At 39.9% G+C, this 16,343-nt stretch overlaps 1 protein-coding gene across 18 annotated transcripts in view; it reads right to left on the bottom strand.

Moving 5' to 3' along the window:
- Positions 1-16,343, bottom strand: part of JAKMIP3 (Janus kinase and microtubule interacting protein 3) — a 108,740-nt gene that overhangs the window by 32,422 nt on the left and 59,975 nt on the right. For 3 of the 18 annotated variants that reach the window (XM_083616881.1, XM_083616867.1, XM_083616884.1), the window contains exons 5-17: positions 15,879-16,094; positions 14,068-14,187; positions 11,513-11,659; positions 10,812-10,943; positions 10,351-10,386; positions 9,588-9,647; positions 8,533-8,661; positions 7,468-7,596; positions 4,695-4,778; positions 3,604-3,666; positions 3,265-3,363; positions 421-519; positions 258-317 (exon numbers count right to left, since the gene is read on the bottom strand). In XM_083616881.1, the coding sequence (XP_083473007.1) occupies positions 258-317; positions 421-519; positions 3,265-3,363; positions 3,604-3,666; positions 4,695-4,778; positions 7,468-7,596; positions 8,533-8,661; positions 9,588-9,647; positions 10,351-10,386; positions 10,812-10,943; positions 11,513-11,659; positions 14,068-14,187; positions 15,879-16,094 (1,374 nt within the window). The remainder of the gene's footprint in view (positions 1-257; positions 318-420; positions 520-3,264; positions 3,364-3,603; positions 3,667-4,694; positions 4,779-7,467; positions 7,597-8,532; positions 8,662-9,587; positions 9,648-10,350; positions 10,387-10,811; positions 10,944-11,512; positions 11,660-14,067; positions 14,188-15,878; positions 16,095-16,343) is intronic. The other 15 variants (XM_083616882.1, XM_083616878.1, XM_083616883.1 and 12 more) reach the window with 10 other exon arrangements.

Raw genomic sequence — 16,343 nt, 5'->3', positions numbered from 1 at the left:
TTTTAAAGAAAAGTAGCGTAAAATTAAATAGCCAACATTAAGGTGGTGTGGAAAAAAACATAAAGGACCTTATTGGCATATAATAGCAAAGGGCATGCAAATATTGGCCTGTATTGACTTGTCCCAAACAAAATGTAAGAAAAGCATTTTAAAAAAATGGATGCTAATTAAAAGATGCTTGAGGTTATTTAATGCTATCTGGACAAAAGGACAAAACATACTAGTAGGAACATGCACAATTTATTAAATGAACATACACTTACGGCGTTATCCCCTAAAATGTCCAATTTTTTCATCAACTCTGCTACTAGTATGTCCTAACAAGAGAGAGGTACACAAGGCACAGAATATCAGAAAAATTCACGATGCTTTGTTGAGATGAAGCAGTAACAAAGAAAAAAGAAAATAAGAATGACTTACTGTTACTCCTTCTGCCTCACAGTAGACCTGGAGGGGGCTCTTCCCTTCAGTAAAAGGAATGTGATGAAAATTGATAGCTGGAGATCTTCTCTCTCGCTCCTGTAATCAAACCAAAACTGTGTTGCTTTCTCATCAGCTTAATTAAGAATGAGCTTTCATGAACTTAAATATAAACCATATGTAAGCCAAATGTGTAAGAGAGTGACTGTCAATCATTTTGAATCTGCACAGAAAGAGAAGCATTGGCTGCTCTGAGATATATCTAAGGCGGGGTCAGCAAACTTTTTCAGCAAGAAACCACTTAGACCTTGTAGGGGGGCCGGACTATATTTTGAAAGGAAAAAAAATGAACGAATTCCTATGCCCCACAAATAACCCAGAGATGCATTTTAAATAAAAGGACACATTCTACTCATGCTGATTCCTGGACCGTCCGTGGGTTGGATTTAGAAGGCGACTGGGCCGGATGCGGCCCCTGGGCCTTAGTTTGCCTACCCATGATCTAAGGGGTGTGATGCTGTGATGTAATAGTACAAATGTGGTGTATAAATGGTATGGGCAAGAAACAATTGCTCTTTGCAGAACCTTTAATCTAAGAAACTCCTCTGAGTTTCTGAAACTCAGGCATACAGCAAAAGTTGGATAGTGAGAATATGCAATGACAAATGGGAAAATCCAAGCATCTCATCTGTTGCATTTTCAGGAATAAAAAACCACAAATTTGAGTTTCTATATATATATATATTAATGGAAATTCCAAAACTCTTGACTTTTTGTCTCCAGTCATTATTTTGCAAAAATATTCTGGAAGTTGCCTGGTCCTCAACTAACATATGTAGAGAAGCACCTTAGCTAATATGGGCTTAAGGAGTGTCTTGGTCACTCTGCTCTGTCGGAAGCGCACAAACAAATGGACTGTTCCTTACCAGTCATTCAGTACTGTGCATGCACAGCTGTGATGGGAAGCATACTAGAGAAATATGTGACATAAATTCAATTCTGGGCTGCTAGGGAGAGAAAAGACCTTTGGAAGTGGCACTATACCTGATGATATGATTTGTTTGTCAAGCCCAGTATTACCTACTCTGACTAGCAGTGCCTCTCCAGTATGGATGGCAGAGAAATTTGATTCACTATGTATTTAAAGCTGAATCTATCAAATTCACACTTTTTGAAAATATGTGAAATGAAACACAGCTATCCTTCAAAAGTTGCCCCTATCTGAATTTTGCGATGCAAAAATTCTACAACCAAACAAAATGTTCACAAAAATGCATATACTAGGGGGTAAAGGAGACGGTAAGCATAAAAATGATGATATTAGGGGAAATTGCTAGCAAAAAAATGTAAACATTAGGTGAAATTTTATTCAGAGAAATTTTCACTAAAATGCTGCTGAATTTTCATAAAGTTTGAAAACAAACAAACCAGAAATGGCTGCAAAACATGGAAAACTGAATTTAAGATTGGGAAAATGAGAAATGGAAAGAATCAAAATTGGCAGATCCTTCCATCTCCCCTCAAGGGACCTAGACAAAAGTATTTTCCAAGAGCTGTTACTTGCTCTTTTGAACGGGAGATGCCCATAATTAAACCTTAGAACTTTTGTATGCAAAACATACAGTCTTCTACCATTCAGTTCTCCTTCAAACTTTTTAATGTTATATTTTTTCTCCTAGTATAAAAGAAGAAGTATGGTGCTTTTAATATCTTCCTACACTTTCTAATTAAGATAATGCAGGTGATTATTGCATCCTGTTGATGTGCGGAGTCAACAAAGCATCTGCATTGGGTTAATTTATTTAGTAAACATACAGATTCCTATATATAATATTTCTCAAAGTAGATTATAGTAAGGAGCCAGACTCTAAAACAACAAACAGTCAAGGGCTGTTGTCAATGTACACCAACTCAATATACAGTGCAGATGATATTTAAAAACTAGCAAATAAAAACAATTTTAAATAGAAAAATCCCCCCAAAACCCAGACTATAAAATACTATAAATAATAAGCTGTATCATCCAGGACCAGCAGTTAATGTGGCTTTGTTTCTTTGTCCATCTAACCTCCATTTCCCTTTGTCTGCTTATGCGCTCTTTATAACTGAACTATCACTATTTTTACCTACAGTTCTGAAGGTTTGAATTGTACTTTTCCACATCATAAGGCATTATTAAACAGGATAAGATTTCAGCAAGTTGCTGTAGAGCTAGAGAATGGTCAGCTTTGGCTGCAGGCACACCACACATTTAAAGCACATGCCTTCACCCCAAGAAACCTGGAAATTGTAGTTCACCCCTCACAAAGCTACAGTTCTCATCACTCTTAGAAAACTGCAGTTCCTATAATTATTTGGGGTGGGTGGGAAATGCCATGTCAATGTATATTGTGCACACAGCCTGGGTTTTGATTAAAAGGATCACTGCAGTAGCATCATGTCACAACCAGGGGGTGTTCAGCTTGCATGTTGAGCAGACTCACAATATCATTCATGGCGCTGCATTACAGCAAGTCACTACTATTACATCTGCAGATGTAGCAAAGGGTGGTGCAGGACCGACCAAGGGAGAGCATGATGGAAGTGATGCTTGGCATGCGTTAGTTCCTTGTACATTATCTCCAAAGCTCTTCTGATACTGCCATGCCATCTGTAATATTTGCCACCAAGTTGTTAAAAGTGTGATTGCCGCTGACATGCAGCACAGATCTGTCACTCTTGCTTCATGAAAGAACTCACTGTAGTTACACTGGTGTTTGTTGCCGATTGCTCAGTTTACAGCTATGCATACCCACCTCTCATTACGACAAAGCAAACTGGAAAGGCTCTGTGGCCCATACTCACTTCCAGTTCTAATATCCTAAATTCCAAGAGTTCGTTTTGATCTTTAGCATCCTGAACATCATGCTTTAACCGAGCCTCTTCTACCTCCATCTGTTTTATCTGGAAAAGCAAAGGGATTACTCTTTATGATACTACATTCATAACGACAGATCTATTACGTACTTCATGAGAAAATACCATCTTTTCTTGTTGTAATGAAAACTAATACACACCTAGTCCATTAAACTCCCTTTTAGTTCACATATGATGCGAATGTTCTTTATTATTAATCTTTGATTACACTTTTGCATGTAAGTATTGGATTTTTAATTCTCTGAATAGAAGTGTCCAAAAATGTACCTTTTCTACAAGCTCTTGATTTCTTCGGTATAATGCTTGTTTTTCTTCAATCCACTTCATATCCTTGGGAGGGGACACACATTAATATTACTGAAAAAACACTGGCAACATTCAATTCCTAACACTGGCTTGGTTCATCCAATGGTTACCAAGATAGGAGAGGAGGAACTCACAGCTGCTTTGCTTGTCCCTGGGCCTCTTAGCTCAGCATGGTGCAGCAACTTGAGCCAAAGTTTAGTTTACCATGTCATCTTAACACGACTAAATTCTTTCCTCCTTAACCAGGAACTGAAGCCAAAAACAAATCTTGGAGCTGAGAACTTTGGCTTAGCTGCTGCGGTAAGCTGAAAGGACTGAAGAGGAGCAAAGTGGCTTCAGTGCTCTCCCCAGGAGCCAGCACATTCATGTCTACATGCTTACATGTGAACACAGCCACGGGCAGAAATCAATAGAAGACATATGATTTCCCAGGAGAGAATTGTGAGCAGGACATTGGCTTCCTGACTGTGTTGAGTCAAGGCACTTTTTAAATAGCACGTAGGCTGCCTCTCTTGAGAAGTGCAGCGGTGCAACGAACTATTTCTGGAGGGAGATATCATCCTTGTTTTTGGAGCCTTCCCTTAGATTAATTATATGCTCAACACATAGGGAGAGGATCAGATGTTCCAAAAAGCCAGAATGAAGGATAGGGAAAGCCCCTGCAATGTATACTACCACAGTTAAGTAATAAACCTGCCAAAACCAGAGAATTGTGGACAGTCTCGTAGATTGGGACCTCAAACCTAGGTGCAAGAGATTAAATATTGAGCTGCCCTCAAAATATATAACCCAATCGAAGCCAGACTTGTAGAAGTAAATCTTGGAGTTAAGCTTATTCCAATAAATCAGCCCAAGAAAGGACCTAGAAGGTGCCTGGACTGTGGCTTGGAGGCCTTGAGAAAATCTGTCAGGACTGATTACAAGAACAATTTTCTCAAACTCTTAAAAGGAAAATGTTGAATGAAGAAGGCTGCAGGCCAAGGAATACATAAGGGTGGATGTATTTGCACATAGCTAAACATGTGATGCATTTGATATGATGCATCTATTACCTGTCCTTGCTCTGCAAGTGCCTTTTCTAGGTCATCTATCTGAGCCTGGGATCTGTGGATTTCTGCTTGAAGCTGCTCACGAGTCTGTAGGATGGGATTGAAGAAACGTCAAACTTTCTCTGATAGCTATCATGTCAAGGACAATGCAGTTCTACCCATCTGAATAGCCCAGTGTGACACTATAAACACCCAAATGCTGATTCATGAATTTGGACAATTTGAACTGCAATTTACAGATAGCTGGTTCACACATTATGAAAGCCAGTAATTTCCATCTTGGAACTGAGTCTACAAGCTGACCTCAGGGCTGCAATAGCCAGCCTAATTTGGGTCCTTTAGGGGTGTATTTCTTTCTAATTTCCCTTGTCTCAGCATCTCGTGCTATGTGTACCATCTTGCCCGAAAAAGTTCTGGTGAACTGGAAAACTTGCCACATTTTTTCAACTTTTTGGTTTGTCCTAAAGGTCTTGCCCAACAGTGGACTTTAAATAAAAACATACTTTTGAGGTGGGGATACTGATTTAAGAAGTGGTCTTGTGTTGGGCATGAAGTATTGGATATCCATGGTCAATTCGCCCCCAGACTAAATCATATTACAGCTTTCAAGCTGATTTTCAAACAGTGTATTTCAATCACCTGTCTATGTTGTGTTCTATGCCTCCTGGGATGCCATTCATTCTCAATAAAAAGAAGTCTGGGCTAGGGTAGGAGGGAGCAACCCCACCCCCCAATTTTATATTAATAAGTGAGAATGTATACTGTTGTAGACATATGTATAAGACAGAGATGCAAAACTCTTTGACTTTCCGGGTGCTGTTGGACTCCAACTCCCATCAGTGTCAGCCAATGGTCTGGGATGATAGCAGCTGGAGTCTACCAACATGTGGAGGATCACAAGCTTCCCATCTGTGGTATAAGGTATCATTACTTGCAAGGTGAGCTCAAAGAAGGCAAAACACAATTTAAATATTCAGACTCTTGTAAGGAAATGCATCTCTTTTACAAATGTAAACCTATGAATACGTAATCTTAGTAAATGCTTGTGAGCATTTTATATTCAAGGATATTGCTAACAGATTTCCATAGTAATGGCATTCAACGTCAATGTTTTTTTCATATATCATTTTTTTAAGCTGACGAGAAGCATGAAAATAAAAATGCGCTAGATGTGGTTTCTCAGCAGTCTATTCCTTCAGCACAAGAGTGGACAATGTGACTGATCTGAGAGACCATAAAGTTGAGTTTTGTATTTGAGATGGTTTTGTAGGCACATTATGAATTCACAGCAGATCGGAGTCACATTAAACAACTTTCTGCCCAGAAAAACCTCCCCCAAAATAATTTATCACTGATAACTAAAAGAAGGGAGTGGGGTAAAGTTGAAGAATGAAAAGGAGGAGCACATTTAAACTCATTTTAAGCTGTTTCTCAACTTTCTGCACTTCAGCTTTCTACCTAGACATCATTTCACCCTGTCACTATATGGCTTCTACCTTTAGTTTGGATGGTTGTCCCCCTTAATATGGGTACTTCTCCCTTGTAGTTCCCAAATGTTCCTACTATGCTAGTTAAGACCACTAACCTGAAAACAGGGTCTGCCTTAAGTTTTTTAAGGTGCCAATTTATCTCAAGTTAATCAGGACTCACTCTCATTGAAAGAAATGCAACTTAACAGCACAATGAATTAGGCAAGTCCCACTGCATTTGGTGTTCTACATCATGATGGGAACCTACCCAACTGCAGCAGGGTCCACACTGTAGATTGTCACCATCCTGTTCATGGAGGGTGCAAGAGGGTGGACCTATTGCACTCAGCCCTGCTCTCCCTTCTCACATATAGGCTCAACTCAGAAGAGGAACACCTTTATAAGGTTTAAGTCCCACTGAAAGTAGTGGATCATTGCATTCAGTGGGGCTTATTTCTATGCAGATATGCATAGGGGCAACACAAGCACATTCATCCCTTCTCTCTCTACTCACATGTTGATTTAATCCAGAAAAAGAGCATCTGAACATGACTATAGTCATGGCTGGTCTTGATGGATTGTAATTCTAGATCAGGGTGGTTGGACTGCAACTCCCATCATCCTTGAGCACTGGCTATACTAAATGGGACTCGTGGGAGTTGGGGTCCACCAAAGGTTCCCCTTCCCTGTTCTGGACAGTTTATGGATACCTAGTGAATAATAATAACCTACCACAAATAATACTTTATGAAGCTAAGGCTCCTTTCCATTGCTACATTAGTGATATGGTTGCTGCTGTAGGGTATTTCCCTCCCTGTGCTGTTCCAGTAATAGTCTGAAGTCTTGTAGGGTGAGTTGGCAACTGAATTCCTTCCCAAAACAGCATCACCTTCTCATAAATTATCATTATTATTCTTCAGAAATTGATGAAATGCTGATATGCAGAAAGGAATAGCACCATGGACACCTCCCATATGACTTTGGACATTACTTGAGTGAAAGGAACTGCTCTGCAGTCGTCCCCACCGTTGTAAGGTAACATTAAAATATACATGTCATCTATACTTTTTTCAGAGTCTTTGCTCAGGTAAGCTATCATAAATTGTCTTGATGGGAAACCTGTGGGGCTGATGGCAGTTCAGGTCCAACAAGTGTCTGGAGGGATTCATTTCTCCACCTCTGACCTATAGGATATCCATTATTTCTCACCCAGAAAGGATCGAGTACCTCTGTTATAAGGGTTAGACTAGCAGGAAATATTATATAGTTACAAGCCTTTATTTTCATGTAATATAAGCCATTTAGACCTTAACTTCTCGTTCTGCATCCAACGTTCCTCCAACCTGCTCTTGCAGCAGAGCATATGCCCTCTGTAAGGCCTGGTATTCCATCGTCAGCTGCCGGAATCTCAGTTCTGTTTCTTCTTTTGCCATGCCCTAAAGCGCAGCAACAATAATAAAAAAGGAAATGTCAGATCGAACTATGAATATAATTCTCCTGAGAAAGAAAACCAATGGAATTCATAAACGGCCTTTACGGACGGTAAACTCTCCTCTAGGATAGAACATTTTGACAAGATTTACACAAAACTATTCTACGTTTCTTATGGGCTTAACCATTTGAGTTTGTGCAATATCTATGCTACTATCAAATCCATGTGAACAAACCAAGGAAACATAACCATAAGAAAGGGTCCTGTAGCATCTTAAAAAACTAATGAACTGATTATGGCATAACCATTTTTGAGCTAGCGTCCAGTACATCTGATGCAAATCAACCCTTTCACCAAATATAAGGGAATAAAAGATTCCATGTTCTCGTTCCAGATTTTTCCCCAGGATAAAGAGGACCTCTATTAGTAGTAAAAAGCTACAGTTTTGAGAAACGCATTATTAGTGATTAACTTAGGTCCATCAACATCACTTGGTCTATTCTCTGAGTATAATGTAGTTGGATACAAGCTAGTAGTAAAGGTAAAGGGACCCCTGACCATTAGGTCCAGTCATGGCCGACTCTGGGGTTGCGGCGCTCATCTCGCTTTATTGGCCGAGGGAGTCGGCGTACAGCTTCTGGGTCATGTGGCCAGCATGACTAAGCCGCTTCTGGCGAACCAGAGCAACACACAGAAACGCCGTTTACCTTCCCGCCAGAGCGGTACCTATTTATCTACTTGCACTTTGACATGCTTCCGAACTGCTAGGTTGGCAGGAGCAGGGACAGAGCAATGGGAGCTCACCCCACCGCGGGGATTAGAACCGCCGACCTTCTGATCGGCAAGCCCTAGGCTCTGTGGTTTAACCCACAGCGCCACCTGCGTCCCTTCAAGCTAGTAGTAGCAGTACCCAAACCACTGGACGATGTGTGACAATTACCTCTTCCAAGTCATCATCTGGTGTGCAGGGTGTTTGATCTGTTCGGTCAGTTTGATATGAGATAGAAGAGCCATCAGACTCAAGGGAAGCTTCTTCATCATACCCGAAAAATGTCTCCACCACTGGCTTCTGACCAAATGACAATGTGTAAGTGCAGGCCACTGAACAATACAAACATATCTTTCCATATTAAATCAAGCAGATCTTACAATACAAGATAACTAGACTTCCTTCCTATATGAATTTTGACGTGAAGACTTCCTGTTTGAATAATATGAGCAAATATCATCTCTTTTTCATTTTCTTGATATATAGTAATTTATGAGAAGCTCCTCCAGGAGAATGATGCATCACAGTAAACACTTATTACCCATCAAGTAGCATCTTTGGGCTGTATCCAATGAAGGCATCTCATTAGCGCAAGGATGTCCTCCTGCATGATGGGAAGTCCTTTCCCTCTCCTCTCCTCTCCCTACACCCCTCCACCTGCTCTGGAGAGTTGGAGAAACCCCCACAACAGATTTAGGAGGCCCCGGGGGACAAGCAGGAAGAGAAGAGGGAGAGAAAGTATTGTAGTACAGCTGAAAGTCCTTGCACTAACAGGAAAATTTCACTGGATACAACCCCATGGTTAATTCCATTTCCTGATCATCAACAAAGGCTGTAAAAACCTTACATAAATTAAATACACCACCATAACTCATTGGAATAATCTTCATCTTTGATCTGTATAAGGGGGGGGGGGCTGGCAATGTCCTATCAGCTATGGGCATTCTAACTGCAGAGAGGGGACAGGTCAGTCCTTTGTCCTGTTGACAAAGTCAGTGGCTGTGAGGGAAATGAGCCTATTTGAAAAAGGCAGAGGCAAGGAAGCAGAGGGATGACAAGAAAGGGAGCCCAATAGGCAGAACAGCTAAAAGAAGACGTCTGAATAGGCAGTGAGCTAAAAGGGATTATAATAGCCAATGGTCACAGTTGGCTTACTCCATAAAGGCTCTTTAAATATCATTATATATGTATTGAAATAATACATAGTTTCCCACTTAGTCTCTTACCTTGGGAAATTTTGCGAATTTCTTCCGTTGTTTCCTATACCTTAGAAGCTTATCCCGCTCCTGCAAGCAGAAGCAAAATGCATGTCTTAGAGATCCACAAACTGGGATTGAATACAATTCATCTAAGAAATTGTCAGTCTCTTATACCGTTATATTTATGGAAAGTGTGAAATTGGAATAGAACAGGGCATTTAAATTGCACAGGTAATCTGTGAGGCAAATCAGAATACAAATCAAAGGACAGTGATAATAATAAAAATATGATTTGCAAACTTTAAGAAGCACAGCTTCACTTTCAAGCACCTGATCTGAGGACAAAATTCTTTGGCTGGTATCTGTGATGAAATAACCTTGCACTAAAACTAGTCCCTGAAAATATATATATATATATATATATATTCTCAAGTGGTGATCATCTTAGGTGCATCCAATTGATGCTTGATCTCCAGAATGGGGGAGGAATGGGGGCAGGGAGAAAAGAGGGCAGGGAAGGGCAGGTGGAATGGGGCAGAACGGGGTGTGGTGTGCTTAATATGCACCCAGTGGATATGCGTGGGGGCCAGGAACAAAACCCTCATGCGAAATGGTCACCGCCTGTGTACACACACACACACACACACACACACACACAGACAGACACTAACCAGAATCTCTTTTATATTAACGTATGAAGCCATTAAACATAACAACCTCACTGTACAATTCAATGGAGAGTTCACATAAGCACACATGAAAAGCAAAATGAAACCCATATGCTACTTACTATTACGCTCTTCACATAGCCAGCAGTTTCTAGTGTCTAGTTTAAAAGAATTAGGAAAACTTGTTATATGAAAGGACACGTCTCATTTTCTTTAGCAAAATATCACAATACTTTTTTTTTAACTTGTGCAACCAGCTCTATATATTACATAATAATAAGTGTATGTTTATTATTCAAGAGTCATTATGAGGTACTTATTAGACTAGAGGGTCAACCCCTGGGAGACCAAGGCTCAATTCCTCACCCAGCCATGAAACTCACTGGGTGACCTTGGGCCTTTCTCTGCCTAGAGACATCTGAGAGGCCACAGGTCTCACCCCCACCCCTTTCATATTTCTAAGTGATGACTTCTCGGTTCCCCACACAAGTCCCAGGGGTTGTCCCCAGAGAGTGAAGCTAGGTCCACGCAGTGCCAGGCCACATGGCAATTACAGAAGGATTGCAGTGAAGTCTTCCTTTACCTTTGAAAGTTCATCTATGATATTTTGCTGCTCTATGATTTGCAACCTCAGAAATTCGACTTCTCTTTCATCTTGACTCTGATCAAGGTCGTTTAAAGAGCTTGGTCTTCTTATTGTTCTCACCCTTTGTCTCTAAAGAAACAGAACAAATGTCAAGCAACCGATGAGAGTGGCTTTTCAACAAACATCATCAAATCCTTCCTCATTATGCAAGACACTGTCACAATGCAAGTTTTCCAAGAAAAAAACAACCCTATTTTTAAATAGTAATATATACCACTGGATCAACAACAATTTGTTTGAGTGTTTACATAAAATGGCACAACATATTCATTTTAAAATCACAATAAAAACATAATTTGCAAACAGTAAATATAATAAAATTATTATCCAACTATAGAGAAAGTCAAAAGATATAATCACATCCTTTCCCAGCATTTATTATATTTTTCAATATAACAGTGGGTGAATATGCAAAATGATGTGAGTCTTTGACATTTTGCATATATGCATGAAGTTGTGTGCATTTTTTTCATTTTATATACCTCATTTATAAGCTGTCCATCATATTGCAATCCCAAGGTGGGTTCAGTGAAATGTGTAAAACAGAATACAATAAGTACAAGAAAATGCTAATATAATAAAATTAAATACTGTAAAAATTGGGATTCCTGGGAGAATACATGATGTAAATATCTCACCATTTCTAAATTTTCTTGTGTGACAAATTTTAGCTTATTTTCCATACGACGTAAGGCATGAGACAAATCCTCATTTTTCCTACTTAGGCGTTTATTTTTGTCTAGCAGTGGTTTATACTGGCTCTCAGCTTCTCTCAGACGCTTCAGCTGAAAAGTGGGGGGTAAATTACACAGGTGTCAGAAATATGCACAATGTTGATGGTATAAATATAAAAGAAATATGGTACACATTGGGTGGAATGCTCCACTTATTCAAAAATTCTAATCGGAAAGATTGGAACAAATATTGGTTTTCTTACATTTAATTTCTTCTATCATAGAACCTAAGGTAGCTTGCATGGCACCAAGGTGGTCATCTATCCAGGCACCGGCCACATTCACACCTGTTTGGCTTCAGTTAGGCAGTGGCCTCACATGTGAACCTGAAAAGTCTTAGGTGTAGAAGTCCAATTTGATCCTATTAGAATTCCATATATGGAAGGAATTGGCTCAGATTCAGGTAATGGTTTGTGGTACTGTCTATTGATGGAAGCAAAGTTTAATATTGTGTGGAAAGTCAAAGTGCCAAAAGGGCACTGGCAAAATTTAAAACAAAGACGTTTTGCACAAATACCAATATGTTTAAAAATAATATAGATATTTCTTATGTCTCCTGGCTTGAAGAGCAGGGAGCAGGGCTCTTTCGCAGTATACTTGGAGAAAGAATGACACATGTCCTCAACTTTTGCTCTTAAGGGAAAGCCATGTGGAATGGCAACCAATACCATCCCATTTGAAGATATGCTTGCATTGTTTTATGAATGAAACATATGATGGAGATTATATACCTGCAAGCCTGGGATACTATTAAGGAAATGGGAAAGAAGCCAAGTGGCTGTGCTTCCAGTGCTCACAACTGCCTCATCAAATATGCAAGCCCCAGATTATATTGCAGAACTGCTGCTCTAATGTCCTCTATAAATTTCATCTATATGGATTTTTCCAACATGCCATCATGCTTTATTGCAGCAGCTCGGTGATATATAGGGTTTGCCACAGTAAATGTCATTAACTAGCCTTTAAATAGGATTGCATAGAGATGGGGTAGCACTCTGAAGAACTAAAAGCAGGAGGGGAAAATTCCAGAAGTTTAACTCTGCGGACTTCATCAGAATTATACTGAGAACTTGAGCCTACAGCAAAGTGAGGGCCATAGCTCAATGGTAGAGCACTATTTTGCATTCAAAAATTCCACATTCAGTCATTGGCAAGGATCAAGGAGCAGGTGATGGGATGGGTCTTGGTCTGAGTCCATGAAGAAGCACTGTCAGCAAGAGTAGACAATAATAGATTAGAATTCATGCATCCCCAACCTTAGCCCTCCAGATGCTTTGGGACTACAACTCCCATCACCCCTAGCTAACAGGACCAGTGGTCAGGGATGATGGGAATTGTAGTCCCAAAACATCTGGAGGGCCAAGTTTAGGGGTGCCTGGACTAGATGGTCAAACAGTCTGACCTGATGCATGGGAACTTCCTATGTTCCACTTTTCACTTCCAATTACACTGAAATGTATGGCAGGGATGGGGGACTCTCCAGATCTTGTTGGACTACAACTTCCGTCACCCTAGCCCATTGGCTGTGCTGGCTGGGAATGATGGGAGCTTGAAGCCTGACAACATCTGGTAGGCCCCAAGTTCCACACATTGTAATCTAAGTGCTTTATCTTTGACTGGTGCCTAATTTTTTTAATTGGAAAGGTCAGTGCTCTAAATGCTTATAAAAGCTAAAGAAACTGAGAGGAAAGAAAAGAATGCTTCTTTGTGGCCACTTCAAGAAAGAGCGAAAATTCCTTCCTGTGGCAAAAAGAGAGAGGTTACCAATGGACCTTCAGCGACTTTGAAACTGCCTTAGAAAACGGGCTTGTTCTAGCCATCTATCAAAAGTGTTGTGAGCTTTCTTTGGGTTAGCCTCAGTGTATCTTATTCATTAAAACTTCAGCTGATGGCATACTGTAGATACGTTCCTAATCCCACATGCAACTATGACGTTTCACGTTAGAAAAACATCTTCTTTGGAGAAAGGCAATTTTTGCTAAGATGTGTGTCAGATTCTTGCCTCTTTCTATAGCTGAAGGGGACTGAATGGTTGCTTTCTGAAATGATTTGAGTAAATTGATGAACTCATTGATGACTATAAAGTCATCAACATTTATTTTCCAAGTTATGTCCATATATTATATTCTCTATATCTGAACGTATATCCTATTTCTTAAGTTGCTTCAACCTCTTACTATCAATGCTCTCACAAAAAATAGTCAAGTCTCTTGAGTGAAATAGAAACTTAACCAACCTAGGTATAAAGAGGTTGGATGGTAGGAACAGGGTTGAATCCAGCATAAAATCTGACCAGCCTTGTTTTATTAAAAAGAGTGCCACCCCTCTGCCCCCCCCCAAAACCAAACTCAGACCCAGGATCTTGTAGTGCTGAGTACAAGAGGCATATAGATGGAGTGGATCTGCCCTACATAATCCAGTCAGAATTTATTTTATGAAAAATAAAAGTGATTTCTTACAAGCTCATTTCGTTCCTCTGACAGTAATGCATTCCGATCTTCCAGTTTCCTGATGATTGCACTTAATTCGGCTATTTTAAGTTGGAAGCGCCGGGCGTCCCTCTCATCCAACTGCTGTTCCTAAAACAAAAAACAACTGCAAATAACTGTTCATCGAGGAAATATATATACTTTAGAGCTCTTTACAGACCCCATCTTCTTCCCTTGTTGAATCCATCCATTCCTGACTAATTATATATAATCAGTAGTGTAACCTATGCCTTAATACTGAAGGATGAGACCAACAGATACCGAAGAAAGGATGTATGTAAGAGAGGAAGCAAATGCAAAAGAAAAAGAAAATGAAAAAGGGATGCATATGTAGATAATAAGTCACACACATCATAGTGGGAATTGTGAAAGAAAACATTGGGAATTATGGCAATGTTTCCTGTATTTGCCACTGTTGAATTGAGTGCCTTAAAACAGTTGAGCCGCCTAGAACTTATTTATGGTAATGTGAGGTATATAGATGCTGAAATATAAAATGTAACAGGTACGTGCAATTCTACCATTGCATAATTCCTTTCCCATGGAGCGGTGAATCTAACTGAGCATCTAAATGGGTCACTTAAAAAATCAGAGGATTGTGTTTTAAAATCAATTCACACGTGAAAATGTTTAACCCAAATAGAGAATGAATACAGATATAAGAGTAGGCATCATTGCTTTTTTTAAAAAAAGTGCGAAATAGTTATCTCATTATATTAACATTTCCTCTTCATTTGTTCTTGATCTATTTTGATTCATTTGGAACCACGTATGTTAAGAGCTTTGATTCAAGCAAACCAATGATTATATTTGGCCTGAATGACACTCAACAGTGCTAGGATTCTTCATTCAACAGGTGCAGGAGAGGCTTGGAACAAAGGACAGAAAAGATTTTGTGCTCATGTGTATATATATATATATATATATATATATATATATATATATATATATCCACATTTCAAATTAAGCAGCACTACAAAAGAAATCTTGATGAGGATCAACAATGAAAAGAAGTTCAACAAATGTCACAGGGGGAAAAAAAATCTCTGTTATTAGCAAATTAATACAAAAGCTGGAGAAGTGGCAAAGTCACATAAGAAGCCAGCATAAAAATTTAATGGGTTTAGATATAATGGAAGAAGAGACTGCAAACAGCATGGAAGAAACAGCAAAGAGCATTGGCTAAAGTTAAGAGCTTTGTGATGATGAGCAACCTCAGTGATATTAGTAATGAAGCCTAAGAATGATCTCTACTTCTGTTTCCCCCCTGCTAGTCAATTCAGTTTTGTGGTTGTTTGCGACAATGATGGTAAGTAGCCCTCAAAATTAGCACACACCCATTAATCAGTTTAGTTATGCATTTGCATTGTAAGTCTCGGACAAACCATTTCATGCTGTCAAACTAAGGCAAAATGTCAAGGTAAGCTGTGTGTTGTTGTTGTTTTAATTCTTTTAACCTGCTGGCAAATTAAAACAAACAAAAAACCATGCTGTCACATGTCAAAATTAGGTTTGAAATCCTGCTGGCTCTCTCTCCCTAGAGCAGGAGTGGGGAACCGGTGTCCTTCCCGAGGCTGCTGAACTCACAGCACCCAGCATCCCCGACCATTGGGCATGCTGGCCGGGGCGGCTAGGAGTTGGAATCCAACAACATCTGGAGGGCTGCAGATTCCTCGCCACCACCCCAGAGGGGAAAAGAATTTGTTGCCAGAATGTGCACTCACTCATCAAGATTTTGGCATATTTGTTTGTTTCAGGCAAAACCACTAGAAAGTGCTTACAGGACTTCCTGAATGATCTGAAGTCTCTCCTGCACCACTTGCATGAGGAAGTTCCCGCTTGGGGCTGCTCAGATGCCGGTCAGCCTCTCTGAGCTGGGAAAGTTGTTCATCTAAAGCCTCCTTTTGGAGCTGAAGTCTCTGAGCATGCCCGGCTTGAACCCCTAACTCTCTTTCCAGCACGTAGACTGCTCTGTCTTTAAATTTGATCTCCTCCATCTACAAGGAGAACAAAATACAATCACATACGGGCATGCACGGTACAATTCTGGCGTTGCCATAGTAACTGGCAGCATCCCCGCTAGCGGAGCATTTTAGATGATACCCAGAGGTAAAAACGCATAAAATTCAATCCTGCAGATTTCACGCCCTTTAACGTTGAAAAGAAGCACTGGTTTTGAAAAGGGGAGGGGGTGAGCACCCCGAAAAATAGAGTATTTTGGCAGCAAAGATAATAATCATCTCACT

Source organism: Podarcis filfolensis (genome assembly GCF_964270895.1).
Source record: "Podarcis filfolensis genome assembly, chromosome: 5".
In the NCBI taxonomy this organism is placed as follows: domain Eukaryota; kingdom Metazoa; phylum Chordata; class Lepidosauria; order Squamata; family Lacertidae; genus Podarcis; species Podarcis filfolensis.
Note: the sequence above shows the minus strand (reverse complement) of the source record. Positions and strands in the feature narration are given on the sequence as shown.